The 20,924-nt window shown below is 54.4% G+C and overlaps 2 protein-coding genes across 3 annotated transcripts in view; one reads left to right on the top strand and one right to left on the bottom strand.

Moving 5' to 3' along the window:
• RASSF4 (Ras association domain family member 4) overlaps positions 1-20,924 on the top strand; it is a 34,236-nt gene that overhangs the window by 2,545 nt on the left and 10,767 nt on the right. The window contains exons 2-4 of one of the 2 annotated variants that reach the window (XM_029245575.1): positions 6,687-6,780; positions 8,805-8,880; positions 20,347-20,477. In XM_029245575.1, coding sequence (XP_029101408.1) covers positions 6,719-6,780; positions 8,805-8,880; positions 20,347-20,477 — 269 coding nt within the window. In that variant the 5' untranslated portion in view covers positions 6,687-6,718. Of the gene's footprint in view, positions 1-6,683; positions 6,781-8,804; positions 8,881-20,346; positions 20,478-20,924 lie in introns of both variants that reach the window. The other variant, XM_029245574.1, reaches the window with a different exon arrangement.
• Positions 13,557-18,670, bottom strand: DEPP1 (DEPP1 autophagy regulator). The gene is made up of 2 exons (XM_029245576.1): positions 16,118-18,670; positions 13,557-15,558 (listed from the first exon to the last, which is right to left on the bottom strand). Exon 2 carries the CDS (start codon positions 15,529-15,531, stop codon positions 14,905-14,907), a length of 627 nt encoding a protein of 208 aa, XP_029101409.1. The 5' UTR covers positions 15,532-15,558; positions 16,118-18,670; the 3' UTR covers positions 13,557-14,904.

The following is a 20,924-nucleotide window of genomic DNA, read 5'->3' as shown; positions in this document are numbered from 1 at the left end:
GAGCAGGGGCTTACTGATCCTTCTGCAATGGTGTGCAAATTCAGTGTGTGTATGTGTGCACACACGGGCATGTTTCTGGAGACAGTGTGTTAAGCTTTCAGGAGACTCCAGAGGGCTCCATGACCCAGAATATTCTGAGCCGAACCGTGTCTCACAGGAAACTACCTCCAGCAGCTGCATGCAGCACACAGGTCTGGTGCCGTGGGTAGCGCTGGCTGGGGGGATGAGAGGACGTGGGGGACGAGGAGGGGCAGCGATTTTGTGCACCCAGTGCACAGCTGGCACTTGGAGGGCCGGCACCTCTGGCTCCAGGCCATTGGGATATTAACCAGTGGTCATTCTGAGTACCTGTTTGGCCCAAAAAGCATAGCTGAGAGGATTCCTTTTTTCCTAGATCTCTTCTTCCATAGGCAAGGGCTAAGCTCAGTCTGGGGAGGGAGAATCCCGCGGGGCCAGGGAATATGTATGTAAGGGGAAGCAGTAGGATGGGAAATGCTTTCTTGCCCCAGGGTGCCAGGCCTTGCAAACGAGGGCAGAAGCCAGAGACCTGGCTGCAGGGGTCTGGTTGCAGCACCGCCTCCAGGTGGCGACTGTCAGAAAGCTGTGAGGAGGGCCAACCTGCCTGGATGCAGAGGCCCGGGCTCTTCAGAGGAAGAGCAACGGTGTCAGGGGGCCTGGTGCTGGGATAGGCTCAGGGAGAGTGTTGGTGGAAGCCCAGGACCTCGAGGGTGGGGACGATACAGTAAAGGTGAGCTGGGGTCAGGGGGTAGACCAAGGGGAAGGCGGCGAGTGGAGGTGCCGGGTGGCTCTGCAGCTGCCGTTCCTGCTCTCCCTCGACTCCAGCTGGACTGTGCACAACGTCCCCCTGGGCTTCCAGCCACCAGGGCTGGGGCAGGGAGGGTGTGGCCAAGCCCAGGGGGTGAAGGGAGAGGAGCGAGGAAGGGCAAGGACAGCAGCGTGGAGGGGACGGAACCCGCAGCTGCTGCGCCCCTGCCCGCCATCCGCATCCCAACAGCTGGCTTTCTCGGCAAAAATACATTGCCGAGGGGCGGCCTGTGTCTGGCCAGACCCCCTCTCAGAGGCAGCTGGTACCAGCAGGCACTCCAGCTTCTTCCCTGGCCAACCTCCTGCCATTTGCCGGTTAACAGGTGCTAGCTAGGGAGGGCCCATTTAAAGGTTCATTGTTTTCTGCACCACCTTCCTGCTGGCCCTGGCTGGCATTTGAAAGTTGCAGCCACGGACTGCAGAGCAGGAGACTCAGGCTTCACAGGAATGCATGGCAGTGTCACCAGCACCTGCCCTTTCCCTAGGCACCTCCTACCTCCTTCTGGTCTGAGCAGCCTGGGCTGAGAGGCTCCCAGCTGTGCCCCCACGTGCTCCGTCCTCTGACTCACCATGTCACGGTCTTTACATATTTGATTTTAATCCTGCCTAAAGAAGAACTTCAGAGTCATAATTTTATAAGATGTTAGAACAGAGGTTACCAAGCACTCAGATTTCACAGACATCCTCAGAACGTTTTAATTTGGATGCCAATACATTTTCCATTTTGCCAAGTTAGAACAACAACAACCATCTATCATTGCCACTATTTTATGAAAGAGAGGGCATCGTAGGACTAATAAGTAGGCAGCACGTCGTCCTGAAATAAAAGGCTTTTGAATGCAGTGGATGTAGCTTCATGAAAACGCCACTGCGTTAGCTTTCTTTTTCTCCTTCTGCCGTTAGCCGGTAGGAAGTGGGCTGTAGTGATGGCCTGAGGAGCCGCAGAGCTGCCTTCTCCCATAATAAGCAGCTCCATGACCCCAAAAGAGGAAAGATGGGCCGCAGCTTTAAAGGCTTCATTGTCCTTTGTCCCAAACCAAAGGCCAGGGACAAAGCGAGGGCAGGCAGCGGGCCCACTGTCCTCAGCAGCCCCTCCTCACGGCTGGCAGAGCAGCTGCTGAACTGGAAAGCGAAAACAATCCACTGCCTGTTCACTGGGACAGGTAACCATGGCTGGCTTGCTGCCCTGGGGCCCCTCCTCCGGGGGACAGGGAGCCCTGGCGCAGCCTGAGTCCTCGGGTTGGGGACAGAGCCTCCTCCAGCCAGGGAAGCAAGTGTGGAGGCCTGAGCTCTGTGCCCTGGGGCCTGGGGGAGGGGAGCAGGCTGGGACAAGGAAGGCTGGACTCCCGAGAGCCACAGGGCTTGGCCTGCCCAGCTGCACCTGTCACTCTGTGCTTTGTAGCCTGCGCCTGGGTGGTGGGCCAGCCCATCCTCTCCCTGACTCCTGCTTCAACCAAAGCAGGCCCGCTTTAATCCGTTTGTATGTTAAGCTTCTCCTAGGGCTTTGTTTAAAGATAAGATTGTCCTTTTTTAAAAGGTAGGAAAACACTCCACTGGAGATTCATTTAAGTCCTGCCCAATGCATGAGGACAGTGAGTGTTTAACGGGCGGTTTCAGGAACACGCTCCAAATGGAGAGAAATCTCAGCTGGCTTTCTTCCCAGGGTCTGTGTGCCCGCTGTCCCTCAAAGCTCTCTCATTCAGGTTACCCCCAGGATGCCTCTCAGGTACACATGCAGCTCACTTGAGAACCGGACAAGACACTGGGAGTATCAAAATCAATGAAAACCTCCTCTACCTCCAGTCGGGTAAAGGAGGCACAAATGCAGTGCTGGCATTGGGAGAGGAATTCTGAGAGTGACCCCAGAGCTCAGGTCTGGAACACAAGGAGATGGAGGTGTTGCCGAGTTGGGATGGGGGGATGGGACATGTGAGAACCAGAGACCATGAGACTGGCTTCGGGCCACGCACATGATGGATGTCAGAGGTCACAGCAGTATGTGGTTCTCTCAAAGAAGAGATTGTTTTTCTATAGAGCAAAGTTCTCCCCCCCCAGTAAGGCTCAGACCCCGCCTGGCAATTTGAAAGAACCCTCAGTTTGTTGCCTCCCCCCAACCTTGTTCACTTATCTCCTTCCCTCACCTGGGATGGTGTACCCCATTCTCTGTCCCTGCCACATAAGCTGTTTACCCTACAAGCCACCTTCTCCTTTCACTTTGCTCTCTGCAATCCAGGACGCTTCTGCACTTTCCTCCTGATTCCCTCTGAGCTTTCTCCCCCAGCTGATGTCACCCAGCTCCAGCTGGAGACACTCGGCTCTTTGGTTGTGTCCTTTAAATAAGCAGGCTCTTGAGGGCAAAGCCTTCCAGAAGGCCATTGCAGGGAGCCTCTCCTGTGTTACTCAGCACAGTATTATCAAAAGCCCTAGGCAAAGCCGCGGATGGGGGTCCCCGCCACGCACCTCACCTTCAACCAGAGCAGCCCCTTTAATCTGATTTGCATAACTGTTACATTTGAACAAAGAGTTCTACAGTTGAGAAAATTTCTAACTCATTGGAGGTGGATATTCTCATTGTACAGATGGGAAAATCAAGGCCCAGAGAGGAAAAAGCATGCAACTGAAGCTACACGGGTCTTTAGCAGCTCCCAGCCCAAAGCACTTTAAGAAGCATCTTCTATTAATAACTAATCACTGCTTGATATAGAGAATTCCACTTGTAAGTGTCCCTACTAAATAGAGCAAAATGGGCATATTCCCCACATGCTTTGGGAGAAATACAGTGTTCATAAATGGAGTCATGCCATGTGTCAGCAATTATACACACACACACATACACACACACACACACAGACACATATACATACATATATATATTCATTTTAACTTTATTATTTACCGAATTAGTCAGGATAGCCTAGGTTATGCTGCAGTAACAAATCCCTGAAACACAGCAGAGGTTTATTTCTCTTTCCCAGTCCATATTCGTTGTGGATTGGCAGAGGCACCCACAGAAGCACTCTGGGACCCAGGCTGACCATCAGGAAGCTGTACTTACTGGGACATGTGGCTTTCTGGGTCACCACGACAGGGAACAGGAGAGCCGCAGGGTCATGCATTGGCTCAGATGCACTGGCCTGGGAGTGACAACAACACTTCTGTTTGCAGAGCTAGTCACGTGGCCCCATAGCTGCAGGGGGCTGGGGAACGGGAGCCATCATGTGATCATTCCAGGGGCAGTAATTGTCTCTACCGCAGTCACCCAACTTTAAACAGTAAAATGTAGCCCATAAAAATCCAGATGTCTGGCTTCTCGTGAAACACCAGAAGATCTGCCCCTCTGGAAGAGGAATGTGTCCCCAAGTGCCCTGACCAGTGTCCCTCAGCTGAGTCACTTCCCCGGCCCCTGGAGACTTTTGCATGATTTATTCCAGCTGTGTATGCACAACTCTGGAAAGTCGACTTTGGGGGACCCCATGAGGCCTTCTGTATTCGTCCAATGATTTAACAGCCATTTGCGGACCTCCTGCAGCGTCCCAGGCTTGCACTCCATGCTGGAAACAAGTGGTGAGGCAGAAGAGCAACATCCCAGCCACACCACCCTCCTCCTGTCCCGGGAGAGTCCAAACAAGAGGCCGGCCCTGCAGGGGAGAGCCGAGAGCAGGAACTAGGCCAGAGAGGAGCTGTTGCTGCTACCGCTGCAGAAGGGGCCTGCTCCGGCACGGGCTTCCTGGAGAGCGACGGTTTAGGGTACAGGACGAGGAAGACGCTGGGTTCTGAGCGGAGAATGGCTGTACAAGCCCAAAGGGGAGAAAAAGCATAGAACCCTTTAGGGGAACTGTGGAGCATAGAGCAGGAAGTGGGGGGAGTGGAAGAGAAGCTGGCTACAGAGGAAGGCAAGAGAAAAAACCATCTCTTGTTATTTCTGGGTAAATCCAGCCCTTCTCATTATGAGCTTGCTTAAAGCAAGACAGTTGTGTCATGGACCCACAGAAACGGTGTTGACGGAGAAACCCAGCCTTGCCCTGAGCTGAAGCCAGCTTCTGCATTGGAAGCATTTGAGGAAGGACCCAGAGAGGGAGCCTGGCAGATCACTTTTTCCACAGGGTATCTGAGGTGCTGAGGAACCGAAACCCTATTTTGAAATAGGCCAAGAAGAAGGCAGCTGGGAGTCCCCAGCTCCAGGCCCCCACGGTGCCAATGCCCTGTGCCCTACAGAGGTAGGGCTGGCTGCTGGCCACAGCTGGGGGCCTGCCCTCTCTGCAGGCCACAGTTTGCCTCACTGTAGACTCAGGCAGAGGGGAGGAATTTAGGGGATGATTCTGATGTCACTGGGAAGCCCACCTCTCTCAAACCATTCCCCTTCTCTACGCCAGCCGTGTGTCCCCTGCCTCCAGAGTCAGATGCTCATTCAGGGCTGATGTGGCCACAAGAAGGCTGGCACATCTTGTTTGTGGGTGGATCAAGCCAGCAGGGAAGAGTGTGCTGGGCTTGTCAGAGTCAGCGCCCCTCTGCCGCGACGGGCTCTGCTCTGAGGTCACCGATAACACAGCAGTTGGACCTGACCTTGACCACCTCCCGCCCACCCCCAGAAGCACTGGCACACACACAGGTCAGGAAGACGCGATTGAGCCAGGTTTGTGTGAACAGATGTTGGGGTTTTTTGTGAAGGAGCCAAGCAAGCTCCATGGTGTGAAAGACACACTGTGTGCCCTGTCGGTGCCACCTCCCAAGGTAACTAAACCCCTCAGATTCCTAGCTGCAACTTGGGAGAAGCGGGGGCAGAGGCAGGGCCAAGGTTAGAGTATGCATGTGTGTGAAGCTGTGGCTCAGTGCCCGACACATAGTGGGTCTTGATAAGAGAGTGCTCGGCCAGAATAATGCAGAGACAGAGAGAAGAATCTATACGGAGGATGCCAACAGGATAGAGAAAGCTCTAGTGGATTTACCCTCTGTGAAAGAAACCCAGGAGGGCTGGGGAAGCTCCACAAACTTTTCCAGGTTGTGAATGAGAAGAGATAGAGACAGTTTCGTGGGTGAGTCCACGAACAATCCTATAGGATAGAGGTTACTCCATTGTACAGATGAGAAAATGAAGGGTCTGGGAGTTTAAGTTACTGTCCGATTTCAGTATAGAGAAGGGGCTAAGAGACCAGCAACTGGAGTCTAGATGCTTGTGTTTGGTGACTTTGCCATTTACTCACTGGGAATCTTGGGCCAAGTACTTAACTTCTGTCCCTGTTTTCTCATCCGTGAAATGGGAATAGGATGGTATTTACCTCATAATGGTGTTGTAAGGAATAAACAAGATAATTCATAGAATATGCTCAACAGTCTCCAGCATGTAGTGAACATGGTACCAATTAGCCCGTCACTAGGAGAGCTGGTCCAGGTGTGTTGACTCCAAAGGCAGTGATGGGGGGACCACCTCAGGCTCCGTGGAAACGGAGGAGAAAGGCCAGGGGTGACTTAGAGGTTTGAGGGAGCAATCAAGGTAGAAACCATCATTCAGGGTGTCCATCAAGAAAAAAAGCATATAATCTGAAATACTGAGGAGATTGATCTGATTCCTGGGGATCAGGAAGAGGTTTTGGGAAGGGGGCTGATAGGGCGGTTCTGACCTTGCCCTGCCAGGGCTGACACGTGTGGGTGTGGGGTCCCATGAAGTCCTCTACGTCTGGCCCTGTACCTGGGGGCGGGGGTGGGGTGGGAGTGAGGTAGGGGTTGGGGCGTGAGGACGTGAGAGGGTGGGGAGGTGGGAGGTGAGGCAGAAGCTCCAGCCTCTGCACCAAGGCTCCGGCGCCACACTGGCCATCACTCCTCCCAGCTTAGGTGTCTGTGGGCCCTCCTTTGTCTACCAGCAGGTAACTTCTGAGTCTGCAGACAACAGCAGAAGATGAAGGAAGATTGTCCACCCAGTTCTCACGTGCCCATCAGCGACAGCAAGTCCATTCTGAAGTAAGCCATTGTGAGCAAAGAGGGGTCTCCATGCCTGCCTTTCCCCCGTGGCCACTCCGCTGCCATGGGCAGCCTGTGGGTGGAGGAATTCTGGGCACTTTTTGTAGACGCAGTGATGCGCCTGCCCCAGGGACAGTGATGAGAGCACTTCTTTTTGAAGTGCTTTGGAGATCAAGGATCCAGGCATGAGTCTGACCCCCGCCTCCCTGGGCAGACAAAAGCAGGAAAGCGTGACAGTGCCTGCTGTGAACCTGCAGAGATGGCGTTTAATTTATATAAAAACTAGAGCAATACTAACATCTTATTGCATTAAACAATTCAGGGAAAAAAAAAACACCTCAAAACTAGTTTTGAGTTTTTATTGAAAAAGGTATATTTTTCTCAGCTTATTTTAATTTGTTTTATTTTGTTTATAATGAGACTCCTGGTCTCATCATAAAAGTCTGTTTGGGATACTTTTCCAAGTTCATTGCTGAACTAGAGAAAAGTGTACTTTTTCATTTTATCTTGCTTTTCAAGTCCTGAGTCCAAGCATTTTCTGAATTTGGGTAGCTCCTATCTGCCATTCTGAAGACAAAGCAAGCCTCCTTGAAATGGACTAGCTTTTGCTGAGGACCTGCCCGCTGGGGTCCTCCTACTAAAGACCCTGAGAAAACAGACAGTACTCCCACACCATCATTTTCCTTATTTAAATCCGATAATAAGAACAATGTAACAATATTAAATATCATTTTGAAAAAAGTCATAATAACAACGATACATGATTTAGATACGTTATACATGTACGTATCCTAACAATTTTATATTCAGCGTTTGCACACTTATAAGCACAGTGAACATGCAGTATTGAATCCTGCATTGTTAATGCCATTAAGTTGTAAATGGGTTCCCTTGTCAGTTACCATCACCCCACATCACACAGGGCTGCACAACAGGGCACCAGAGCGTGTTTTTCTCATCCAGGCCCTGGGTTGCTCGAGTGTGGGCGAAAGCATTACCTGAGAGGTTCAAGAGCATCTCTGTCCAGTAGGGGAGCCACCAGCTACATGTGGCTGCCGAGCACGGGACCTGTGGCTGGAGAGATGTAGAGAATATAAAAGATGCTCCAGCTAGCGAACATTTCTTACGAAATAAAATAATGAGCAGAATCTCATTAATAATTTTTACATAGATTTCATGTTGACATGATAATATTTTAGATACACTGGATTCAATAAAATGTGTTATTAAAACTAATTTCCCCTGTTTTATTTTCCTTGGTAGTATAGCTACTAGAAGATTTAAAATGATGTGTGTAGCTTGCATTGCATGTCTATTGGACTGCACTGCCCTGCAGAGCCCAGCTTGGGTACAGGGAGCTGTCCTCATTTTCTCTCTGCCACACCTCAGCCAAGGCACAAGCTGTGGCTTTCCCTTTATCCTGGGGAGACAGCATTTGGACAGAGTAGCCGTCCTAGGGCCTTCAGGATCTTACTCTCAGGGGCTGTCACCTTCATCCCTTGATCACACGCCCAGGAAGTCAGGATGGGGAAGAGGCACCCTGGTGGTACCTTCATAGCAACCACCCCAGACCCTTGTACGAAGAAATATGGGGAGAAAAAGCAAGCCTTTAAAATGCCGATTATCCAAGCCCAAGTGACTTATTCTGAGAAGGTGACTCAGAAGTAAGGTACAGGGAGGTTGTCAGGAACTCTTATCTATAATAGTGAAATTGTGCAAACACCCTAGAAGTACAATAGCGTGGACCCCTCTGTGAGATTTTACCTGGGCCCCTCTGTGAGTTTTGCTTCCTTCGCAGCCCCACCCCGGGCTTCCCAGGAGCGCTGATCTGCGAAACTCCTTAGAAGACCAAAGGGTGTGTGTCTGATGGCAAAGTCTAGTCTCTCAATGGATTATATGTTGTTGGCAAAACATGTACATTATGCCCATTTTACAAATGAGGAAACTGAGCCCAGTGAAGCCAAATGCCTTATCCAAGGCCCCACCACATTCCAAGAGCATATGTGTGTCTTTACCTTTTTTAGGTCGGAGCTCTTAAGCCTGCTAAAAACCTACAACTGCTACCATGAGGGCAGAAGCTTTCAGCTGAGACACAGAGAGGTAAGGCGCATTTCTCTTCTTTTTCATAGGGTCACCATTTATCCTGGCTTGCCAAAAATAGTGCTGCTTTATACCTGTTCATCAAGGGTAATTCTAAAGACCATTTCCTTCACTCTGAGTGTCCAGTTTGGATAATAAATTGTAAGGTCACCCATCCCCTGAGTTGGGGACCAGGTTATCTCCTTTGAGATCCCTGCAAGGGGTACTGAGGGTCGGACCATCCCCGTGAGAATGCAGGGCCGATGGAAATCCCCTTGTGGGCCGTCTCCTTCCACCTGGGACTTGTCTCCGTGAAGGCCAGGACACTGGGGTCTGAAACCTTTGAGACTGCAGTCCAGCGCTTCCTCTGCTCATCCCAGCACAGATGAGGAGCTCAGCACAAGGCCCTGGCTTGCCCAAGTTCACGGGGCAATGCAGGAGTGAAAGCAGCGTCTCTGTGCTTGTCAACCAAGAGGAAAGCCTTGCGTTCGAGGAGAGCTCCCCAGAAGATGCTTACAGGGCCAGGAAGGTCCGCACATGAGAGGCAGGGTGGGTGTGGGGAGTGGAGGACACTGGAGAGCACGGGTCGGATCAAACCCAGGGCAGCTGTGCAGGGATGTGGGCTTGGTACACCCAGACCCTTCCTGATTTTTCAAAGGAAGCTAGGTATCTGGAATTTCATGTGGAATTCCCAAACCTCGAAGCACTGTGTGGCCTAAACAAAACAAGCCAAATACAAGCACGTGGGCACCAGCTGGACTCCAGGGAGTGGCCAGCAGGGCCCAGGCTCGGAGAGCTGCTCACCGGGCAGATCAGGTGAAGGCCTGGTTTTGCCACCCACCATCTAGAACTTCCAGATCTTTCACATGGGAGCCCTGGTCGGGATACTGGGGCATTTGAAAAGCCAAAATGGGGTGTCTTATCGTGATCGTGATTAGGCTTTATTTTGGGAGGTTTCCACGGTTGAGATCGGGTTGACTCTTGGAATTTTCTCTAGCCCATCAGTGTCTGGCAAGGGCCAGTGGCCTCTGAGTTCCCCTTCTGTTGTTGAACATGGGAACGGACGGTTCAAGCCCCGGGAACCCACAGAGACCTCATGCAGGCAGAAGCCACTCTGCTCACTAATCTCGCTTCCATTAGTTCTTCAAACAACCACACATCCCCTTCTGTAATTACTAGAACAGAGGGTGAGCCCCGAGGTGCAGGCAGCTCTGGGCAGCAGGGGGATCGCCAGTCAGTGTCAGGGAGGTGACCTCCATCAGCCAGGCCAGGCCAGTGTCACACAGTTCAGGAGCCTGGACGGGAGGGAGGCTGCTAGCTCCTGACTCAGGCAGTGCTAGGCTGCCTGTGACAACCTGGAATGACACAGACCTCACACTCTGCCTCCCCTTGACCCACCCACCCTGCGTGGGGCCTTGGGACCAGCCCTGACAACTTGTTCCCCACCCCTCAGAATTTCTGCATGCTTCTGTGCTCGCACTCCTCTGCAGAGCAGCCTCTGACGCCTGTCTCAGCAGCCCGCCCTGGCCCAGCTCCTTACTGCTGCCCGCAGGGCTCTGATCCTAGCATCCTGCTATCTCTGCTTTCGCTGTCTCTTTTCTTACTCGAGTGATAAGCCCCTAGACCTGGGCCAAGTGCCCTACTAGTCCTGCATCCCCTCAGCTAGGCATGGGGCGGCACCTGTGCATAGGTATTAGATAACTAACCAGCAGATGCAGGCCTGGAGCAAGTTGGGATGAGTCCTGAGCCCCAGCGTTCTGGGCAGTTTTGATCTGTGCTGCTAAGTGAGGAGTTGGGCCCACCTCAGTTCTTGTGCTGAAGGCATGGGGTGGGGTCTTCTGACTGGACCCTGTTCCTCAGCTCTGGGCCATCCAGGGATTGCTCTAAGATCATGATGGTTCTCAACATGTGGTCCCCACACCAGCAGCTTCTGCATCACCGGGGAACTGGTTAGAACTGCAAATTCTTATCACCCTCCTTCCCGCAGGCCTGCCGAATCAGAAACTCTTCACCCTCCCAGCTGTGTTTTGACAAGTCCTCCAGGGGATTCTGAAGAAGGCCAAGTCTGAGAACAGCCAGTCTAAGAGCTTGATCTTGGCTCTTGGGATTCCCCAAGACAATCCCCTCTGTAGGAACAGCTGAGTGGGGAGAGGGACAGGGAAGCCCCAGACCTGTTTGTGTGATGGGACAGTCCACATGGAGGAGTATAGGACCCTGCATTGGGGAAGAGCTGCTCCTGCTGACCCCAAAGGCGGGAACTTAACATCCCACAGGCAGGGATTTTCATATTCCCAACCCTAAAGAAGGTGTGAGGGTCTGACCTCATCTCATTGGAGCTGGAAAGTACCTTTCAGGAACCTTCTGTAGCTTTAACAGCCAAGGTGTGCCGGCCTGAGGGAGTGCGTGTCTTTGGGAGGTGACCGCCACTATAGAGACAGGCTACCGGCTTGGGAGTCAGGAGTTCTAATGCTGAAATGCGTGACTGGGTCCTGGGGCACCACGTCTCTGGGTGACTCACCCACCACCCAGCGTCCGGGGCTCTGCAGTTCCTCAGGTTGCTGACCTGGGACCTTCTGGGCCTCAGAGACTCATAGTTCCTAGATCTTGCTGCCGGGCCACCCGAGACTGGGCTCTCCTGGCACTGCAGACGCTGAGGGCAGGGCAGACAAGAGGAGCTTTGCCTCTGTTGTATTTATTGTAGTAAAAGAGCTTTGTGAGGGAGGAGTGACCATTTTCCAAACAAAGAAACTGAGACTCTTAGAGTCTCTGGCCCAAGATGACCCTGAAGGAAGTCAGAGACTCTGGCGTGGCTCCAAGGCCTGAGCAGAGAAGTGTATAATACAGCGACACCATCGCCAGCATTAAGCTCTGGAGGTCTGTGGAGCTCTTGACTGAGTATGACTCACCAGGACTCAGGGACTCGGAAAGCAGTTTGTCACCCCTGCCCCCCAAGCTTGATCCCCAAGCTAAGCGTGGGGAGCTCAGCCTCGGGTATGCCCTCCCAGCGCCGCAAGGGGCTCTGCAAGAGACCCCCCCACCCAACTTGTTGTCCCTGGGCCTGCCCCGGAGCAGCCTCAGCCTGGCTGCTACAGTTTGGGGCACTTTCTTGTCCACTGTCTCATCTGGGGCCCACAGAACTCAGAGAGATGAAATGTGTCACTGGCAGGGGCCACACCCTGGGGCAGGCATTTCCCTGTGAACTTTCCCCCAGCTTCTACAGAACTAGGAACAAAGGATTCCCGCTCAGGAGGCCGAAGCAGTAGCGTCCTTCATTGTAAACCTTGCCTTTGGGATCATTTTGCTTGTTTTACAATGAAAAGTGTGATCAACTGGGAGCAATTGTGCCTTTTGAAGAGGGCAAAGCATTTTAACCAGGCTGGTTGGTGCCTCTAGAGAATAATGGACCACCCCGGAAATGCCAGTGGGCAAATATATCACTGCTGACTGTGTGAGCTGGAGGCAGTAGGGCCCTGGTGTCCTGGTGTGTGGTGTGTGGCCGCTGCCAAAGCCAGCCTCCCACCCAGCCCCGCGCTCAGCTCTGAGTAGGCTCAAAGCTCCCCCTGGTGGCCTGAGAGCACACTACACCCAGTGTACGACCTCAGCCCCTGGCCCCCGGCACGAGTGCAAGAAACAGAAGGACCTTCCCTCCGCCAGGGGTCCCCTTTCCTCTTATAATGATCCCTCTTCTTCTAAGGCCTGAAGGCAGGAATGACAGGGTTGACAGACAGACCACCGGTTCCTGGTGAGTGCTAGGCCCGTGGATGTATTCCCTGGGGGTTCCTGAGTGCTTTCCAGTCTGTCTCTCCAGGCGGGAGGGGCATTTGTGTCCCTTCCCTGTCTCAGTGGTGGGTGGGAGGAGAATGAGACTGCTCCATAGGGCCTCACCACGAGGACTTTCTGTTCGGCTGTTCTGTCCTCGGGAGCTTGGGACACTGCCAGAAGCCCCTTCCCCCAGCCCTTTATTCATCTTTTTTATTGGCACCTTCTGAAGGTGCCATTAGCTTCTTTTACGTCGGGGGTATTAGCAGAGGAGCCCAGAGCCCAGGAATCTCCTTGGCCCTATCTGATCTCCCCAAATGCAGCAGTGTGATTTCTGAGCTTGGGGGGATTAGCCAGCATCATCCTAGTTTCACACCGCTTTGCTATGAGGCTGGCGCAGTAAGCCTGACCCGTCCAGTCACCAGCCAGGCACCCGCTCAGCAGGTCAGCCCTCCTCACCACCTCCTTAGGACGTTCCGGCCAAAGCCTGCCCCACACATATTTGCTGGAGAAAGTCAGGGACCCAGAGGTTTGAGTCAACCAGAGACACAGTGGTTGTGACAGTTGGAAATTTGTATACAGTGCTTATAACTCCATCTCCAAGTTCATTTGTACCGTTTCCCCAACCACTGTAGGGTATGAAGGACAGGCGTTGCTGTCCCCATTTTACAGATCAGGAAACTAAGTAAACTGCTTGTCTGAAACTTTTTCTTTTAAATTCATGGTTTACATTTTGCCTCCCCACAAAACACATAAAAGAGGTCAGGGCTTCCCTGGTGGCGCAGTGGTTGAGAGTCCGCCTGCCGATGCAGGGGACACGGGTTCGTGCCCCGGTCCGGGAAGATCCCACATGCCGCGGAGCGGCTAGGCCCGAGAGCCATGGCCGCTGAGCCTGCACGTCCAGAGCCTGTGCTCCGCAACAGGAGAGGCCACAAAAGTGAGAGGCCCGCGTACCGCAAAAAAAAAAAAAAAAAAGAGGACAGATAAATATTGTAAATGTCCAAAGCAATTTTTGAAATATTTTAAAGTCAGAAAGAAAGGAAAAAGGGGTGGAGGGAGGGAGGGAGAGAGAGAAAAGGAAGGCAAAGTAGTTTGCTAGTCCACAGGGCAAGGAGGTGGGGGAAGCTGAACCTGGCCATGAGCTTGCCCGTGGCCCCAGCTGCATCCTCCTCCTCTCCTCTGTCCCTCCCACGCTGACCAGGGCGGCCAGCTCTGGCTTGGCCCAAGAGAACAGGGCAATAGGTCTTAAGCCTGTCTCTTTGAGTTCTCTGATGCCTCACCTGTCTCCCTGAGGAAAGCAATCTGCCCCCTCCCCTATCCCTCACCCTCACCTCTTGCTTGCCAGATGCCCCTGGGAACTGGGATTTGCCAGGATGTAGGGACCCAGGGCTGTGGGGGACCCATGGACATGTGGAGTGAGGCCCTGGCCCCTGAACTTGCCCGAGAACAGGGCACCTGGACAACACCCTGCACTTTGCCCCACGGATAAGTGGCCCCTGGGTGGAGGCAGGTAAGGGTGGGGACGGGCGGGGACAGGGCCACCTGGTCCAGTTGTTTGGTGCCCTGCAGGCTTAGCTGGTGCAGGTTCTGTCTTGGCCGTCAGCGCGGGGAAAACGCTCCCCACGACACAACAGGACCTGTGAGGTGGCGCCACTGAGGTACCCGCGGGTGGCCCAGTGACAAGTCCCCCGAAACACAGCAGGTGCATTTGCTGAGACCCCCTGTTTGCTCATGGGCCTCTTGGGGGGAGCAGGGGTGTGGGGAGCCACGGGGCTGACTTGAGAGTGCCCAGGGCCTGGCTCTGAAACCACCAGGGCTGAGGCCTTTTCTTCTCCTCTCTCCCCACCTCCTCATTCCCCCACCTGTGAGGCAGCCACGTAAACAACAGCTGCTCCATGTGTGGGCTTGTAACCTGCGCCCCAGGGTGTGTGCGCGTTTCAGCCCATTTACTCATCAGCACAACCTAGGTGGCAGGTCCCCTTAATTACCCCCATTGCACCCCTGAGAACACCAAGGAAGAGTGTTAAAGTAACTTGCCCAAGGCGATCAGCCAGGTAGGAGCAGTGCACACGGGATGCGTATCCATTGCCACATCATGTGAGATAGGCTCTTATTTGGAGCAGGGGTCTCACTATGAGTGGCCAAAGCAGGAAGCCTCTCTGCAGAGGCTCTGTTCCCTCCCAGAGACCTGCCGGGGGCGGTGCCCACCTGGGGTGGGGGGAGGGGGAGGGTGGAGAGGTGATGCAGACCTGTATGTTATTTGCAGAAGTCTTTATTGGGGAGGGGTCAGAGTTCATGGATCACGGGGAGGTGCAAATAGAGAGTTCTAAGGACGCTGCTGGGACGGGGGCTTGTTGGGGAAACCGCATCCTGGCCAGGTTGCCCAGAAGCCTGGGAGCACTGGTGCCAGTCCCTCTGCAGTCTCAGCAGAGAGCGCCCTGGAGCCCTGACATCACTCAGCCTCCCTCTGGGGGCCCCCCGGGCCTTGCCACTGTCCGTCTGTCTGCATGAAGCCCAGGGGTCAGCAGAGGATCCAGTCCTCCTTGGCATGTCCCTCCCACTTGGCCGATTTTCCTGAGACTCCCCAAAGAGCCAGTCCAGAGGGTCCACAGTGCTGGCCCCGGGCAGTGTGGGCTGCTGGCCACTGAAGCGGGTGGTGATGTCCTGTAGGGACCCAGTGGTGCAGCTCTTCTCACGGGAACGGGCTGGCCGGTGGGGTCTACTGGGTCGGACCCTGGCTGCAGCCTCATCCGGCACTGAGGTGGGCTGCGCCAGCTGACAGATGGACTTCACGTAGTCATCCAGGCTAGGGGAGGCGGGGGGGTCCTCTCCAGGCCCACCGGGCAGCATCTCCTCCAGGGTCTCCCGAATTGTGGGCAGGTGGGCCACAGAAAGCAAAAGCCGGGACCTCATGGCTGCCGGCCACAAGGAAGCAGCAACCTGTTGGTTGACAGAGGACTGGGGTGAGGGACTAGTGTGCCATCCTGACACCCTTCCTGTGTCCCCTCCCCACCTGAGGCTGCCTTGGGTGAATCACATGTCTGAGAGCAGTTTAAAGTCTGCAGATCCAAGACCAGGCTCGAACTCCTGGGCTCTTCCTGCTAACATTACTTAAGATTCTGTCATTACTGTTGTTCAAGAACCTGTACAAATCAGAGGACTCAGACTCATGGACTGGAGTCAGAGGAAACCTGGGTTTAAAACCAAAGTTAGCAGTTCCCGACCCGGAGTCCTTTGGCAAAGTCACCTCTCCAAGCTTCCACTTACTCATCCAGAAAATGGGGTTAAAAATACACCTCTCAGGGGCGTTGGGAAAAGCTTATGGAATGACACCTCATGGGAAATATAAAGCCCTCCGCAGCTGTTGTTACAGCAGTTAGCTGCATCCTGGCCTCTAACCCGCAGTGAGGCTGTGCACGTCCCAGGCTGAGAACTGCTTCAAAGGTACCCAACGCCTTTTTGTTTTACCTCAAACCAGAGGGCAGTTGCTGTCTCTTACCTAAAGCTGAGGAGGCCTGGGGGTAGCAGGGGAGCTGGATGAGCAAGGAAGTCCACAGAAAGCCCCCAGGAAGCTCAGGGCAGAGGGATCGGGGTCCAGCAGTTGGAGCCCTGTGTCCGGCGTCAGATTGCTGGGAGGGGGACGACGAGGAAGATGTGCTACGGCCTCTGTACGATGTGCCACTGTCCAGAGTGGAACCCTCCCTGAGCTGTCTGGAGAACCTCGGGGCCTGGCAGCTGCTTTTATACCTTTCCACCAGCAATCAGTTACTGTCACACGGGCCAAAAATAGCAATTCTCAGGAAGGCTCTCAGAGGAAAACAGCTTGGCGGGCGGGGCCTGGCCCAGCTGCCAGCTTGGAGCAAGGCTTTGTGCCTGTGGGACGTTCTGGGAATGTTTACTCTGCAGGGCAGGGGTGGGGTGGCCACTGGGAGAGGCAGGGGGCTCCACTGGGCTCCCACAAGCAACCCTAGGGTCTGCCACCTCTGCCTAGAAGTGTTCCCCACTACACCTTACACTAGTACCCTGCAACCCCAGGACACTCTGGCCCGGTGCTCGCTCTTGCAGAGCTTTGGGCCTGCACCTGTGAGGGACCCTGCCAGACACAGCGATGCAGGGCTCAGCCTGGAGGTGGCTAAGGCCAGGCTCCCTGGGCCTGCTGGGAGTTGGGATGTGCCCACCTTCTTCTAGAACCAGGGGCAGCCTGCAGGGTCCTGGTCTTGCTGCTTCCCAGATGTGGTGCTTTCAAATGATAGCTGGTTTGTTTCTTTGTTCCCCAGATATCTAATTAGTACGCCTGTGCACCAGTGGCCGTTCTAGGTACAGAGGACGTAAGCAGTGAATGAGTCATTGCGTCCTAGAGCTTAGCTGTTAGTGAGGGACAATTAAGCACTCAGTGGGTGGGTGCTGCGATGTTGGGTACTGATTACCGCTGCAAAGGAAAGGCCAGCTGCGCTGTGCTCAAGGCGTCAGCAGGGTCCTCTCTGAGAGGGGTCACTGAGCAGAGAGCTGAACAAACGAGCGTCGTGTGTTCCCAGGGGAGGGGCAGCATGTGCAAAGCCACTGTGGCAAGAGTCTGCTGGGCAGGGGACAGCCGGGGGCCCACATGACTGGCCCAGGTGGGGAGAAGTCAGTGGGTTTGGCATGGACACTGGGTTTCCCTCCTAAGGGGATAGACAGACACTGCAGGTTTTGAACAAGGGTGCAAGAGTCTGGCTTCTGCTTTGAAGGATTGACTTTGCCGCCCGCTGTGCGTGGGCTAAAGGGCAGCTAACAGGGAGACCGAGGAACACCTGGCCAGCGTTGGGAGGCCACTGCTAGTGTCCAGGGGTGAGTGTGTCAGCACAGGAGGCAGCTGAGGGAGAGGCAGGTGATCCTGGGAAAGCCCTTGTAGAGAGCCAGCACCATGCCCTTCTCAGACAGACCTCACGTCATCCACCTAGCCGTGGGCCCACCTGGAAGGTACCTGTCTTGTTCCCACAGGCAGGGGATGGAAAGCAAGTCACTGAGACAGAAGCTCAGGTCGGAAGTCTGATTGTTGGACAGACCCTAGGTGCCGAGGCAAGCGGGAGGAGCTGGCAGTCCCAAGTTCATGCATTCTGGCTAGAGTATTTCTCATGGGCCAAGGCATGCGGCCAACCCGTGATCAGGATTTCAGTTAAACGTAGCAATTCCCACCTCGATGGCTCGTCCATCTGGATGCTTCTGTAGAGCCTTTGTCTGTTTCTCTGGCTCTCTTTGAATTCATTAGCAATTAGCAAATAAGCCAATAGGCTGAACGGAGGAGGAAAGTGTTGACTGCGATAGAATTAGGGGGCCCAGGTTGATTTCCCAACTTGTAGAAAGTCCAGGTCCCGGGACCTGTGTTCTCGTCCTGTTACTTCCCCACCTGCGTGGTGAGGGCTGCCCTGGAGGTCCCTCTTCTCTACTTTGGGCTTCTCTGATTTGATCAGAGAAAGCTGCAGGCTGACAGGGCCTCCGCTCCATTCTGATGGGGCCAGGCTGGGGGAGCAGTAGAGCAGTGGTAGGGGGCTCAGATTGGGCGCACCCACGCCGCTTGTGCAGGGACACCAGGCCTGAGTCACATCAGGCCAGCTGGTCCCCAGCATAGCTTAACCCTGACCTCAGAGGCAGCAGCTCTGCCTCAGCCCTTCGCTTCCCCAGAGCAAGTCCCCCTGCCTCTTTCTTCATGGCAAGGTCCCCAGAGCCTTCATACAGCAACTTTGGAGGTCTGGCCTCAGTATGTCCAGCCTTGCTGCCCCTGCCCCAGCAGTGCCCCCAGAGCATCAAAGGGTCTGGGGCTGTGTCTGCTTCATCTCCTCCACCCAGAGTCCATCATGGGGCTGGTGTCCATGAATAAACATCTCCATGAATGAACACACCGAGATGTGTTCCTGGTGGGGCAGAGGCTCTCTCCAGCGACCTGTCAACATCTGACGGAGGCATGTGAAGCTAAGTCTGAAAACAAAGACCTGAACCCCACTTTGGGTTTTCTTACTATCCTCATGAGACCTTTTTTTTTTTGTTTTTGCGGTACGCGGACCTCTCACTGCTGTGGCCTCTCCCGTTGTGGAGCACAGGCTCCAGACGCGCAGGCTCCAGACGCGCAGGCTCAGCGGCCGTGGCTCACGGGCCCAGCCGCTCCGCGGCATATGTGGGATCTTCCCGGACCGGGGCACGAACCCGTGTCCCCTGCGTCCGCAGGCGGACTCTCAACCACTGCGCCCCCAGGGAAGCCCTCCCGACGGGACCTTTAACTGCAGTGGATCAATCTAGTCTTTCCTTTACAGTTACATATCTGTTACATATTACATACATACAGTTCCATATCTTTAGTTACATATCTGTGCCTGTGTAGCATCAGTGGTTATCAAAAATAGGTCTGGGTTTTTTTGTTGTTGTTGTTGTTTGTTTTCTTTTTTAGCAAATAGTGCAAGGCCATTTCAGAAAGCTATGTGTATTTTTGATAAACTTGAACAGAGGAGAAATATTTTCTCCGTGTACGGCAGGGTGCTTTAAACTATTACTAACTAACCATGAAATCGACACTGCAGGACACCTCTGTAAGCACTGCCAGGGATATGACATTTTCCACAAGGTCCCTCTTCTCACAGGGCTTTTGATGTCAGCAAGGAGAAAGAAATGGCATTTGTGAATCTAAAATGGTGCTTGAGATGGCTTTGGGAGAATGACGATTTAAGTTCATTGCCAAAAGACCAGTATCAAAGCCAATTAGGAGCACATAGCTGGGAAGACCTAGACTCTGTGGAAGCGTGAAGCTGAGAAGGTTTCTGGCAGGTGCTCTGAGGGTGCAGACAAAGCAGCCTGGCCAGGCACACATGTGGGAGTGATGAGGCTGGATACAGGGAGCCTGGAGGTGGTAGCGCTTATACAGGAGCCGGAAATAGGTCAGAGGAACAGAATCAAGGACCTGAGGGGAGCAAGTGGGAGCTGGCTGAGGGTGCTTCCGGAGGACTCTGTCGATTAGGACCTCAGGGTTGGTGGTAGGGGAGTGGCCATGCCATCTGCAGACCTTGGGAAATGAAGGCTGGTCGGGGACGCGGGCTGGGAGCTGTTGTAGATATTCCGAGCATGTGTGCCAGTGGTGGGACGCGGGACTGTCCATATCCCAGGTGGTGAGGGAAGCAAGACTGGCCCTCGGGAAAGAAGGCAGCTCAGTAATCTGGGGGTGGGTTCAGGCCACTATGGGAACAGTGTGGGGACTGTCCTAGTCCACCTCTGCTCTCGTGGGCATGGGATCCAGTGCCCTCGGCACATGCCCAGTAGGGCCAGCTGACCGTGGGTCCCCTGCCCAGGTGCAGCAGTGGGTGGAGAGGTGCCCTGTGTTGCACTGGTGTCTGCACAGCCGTGCTTCCCTGGAACGTGTTTCCTTGCTGCTCTGTGGACGTGTCTGCCAGACAGCGGCCGCGTTCCTGTGGGACACCTGACTCAGCCGCCCTGTCCCAGACCCTGCGCCCGGGCGGTGGAAGGGCACGCCTCAGGCTTCCTCTTGGCCCCGGGCCGCGTGCCTTGGAGCACATAGAAGTTCGTGGGCCTTCCCCCAAAGGAGGACAGGACGCCAGGGAGGAGAGGGCGTGTCTGGGGAGGCCTGAGTGCACGGTGAGTCCCGTGGGCAGGGGCTGAGTCCTGAGGGCGGGTGGGGAGGGTAGGCAGTGACCCCTGAGCGCGGCTGCTCTGGGGGAAAAGGCTGACCCGTGTGGATCCCCACAGGAAGAAGGAGCTCTGATCATCGAGGGGCTCCTCAACATCTCCTGGGGACTGAGGCGGCCCATCCGGCTCCAGATACAGGATGACAGAGAGCGCGTGCACCTCTCCCCCGCCTCCTGGGCACCAGGACACCCGTGAGTGCCAGGCTGGGTGGGGCGGTGCCAGGTGGTCTCCGTGACACCCGTTCAACCCGAAAGTATCGTTTGGGGTGTCGGGGGCGGGGGAAGTTGCTCTCAGCCTAGCCCCATTCCCATTTGGGGCAGAAGCATGGCAGGATAACCCAACCTCATCCCTGTCACCCCGTGACGTCCTCAGCCCATGACCTCACCTGCCAACCTGCAGCCTCACCCCCAGGTGGTCCTTCTCCATGACAACCAAATCACTCCCTCTTGGAGAACGTTCCAGGCTCCCCTCACCTCTGGCTGTGCTTCTCAAACTTTCCTTGTCCGTAAGAGAGAGAGGGCTCTAGGTGGGGGGCTTCCAACACCCTCTGCGAGTTAAGCATCTCAGCATCTGGTGTTCTATATTTAAAACGCGCACAGTTTTAGCCGCCTCCTGCTCTGCTTTATTCCAACATCAGA

This window comes from Monodon monoceros, unplaced genomic scaffold (assembly GCF_005190385.1).
Source record: "Monodon monoceros isolate NGI ecotype Baffin Bay Population unplaced genomic scaffold, NGI_Narwhal_1 Super_Scaffold_4, whole genome shotgun sequence".
NCBI lineage: Eukaryota > Metazoa > Chordata > Mammalia > Artiodactyla > Monodontidae > Monodon > Monodon monoceros.
Note: the sequence above shows the minus strand (reverse complement) of the source record. Positions and strands in the feature narration are given on the sequence as shown.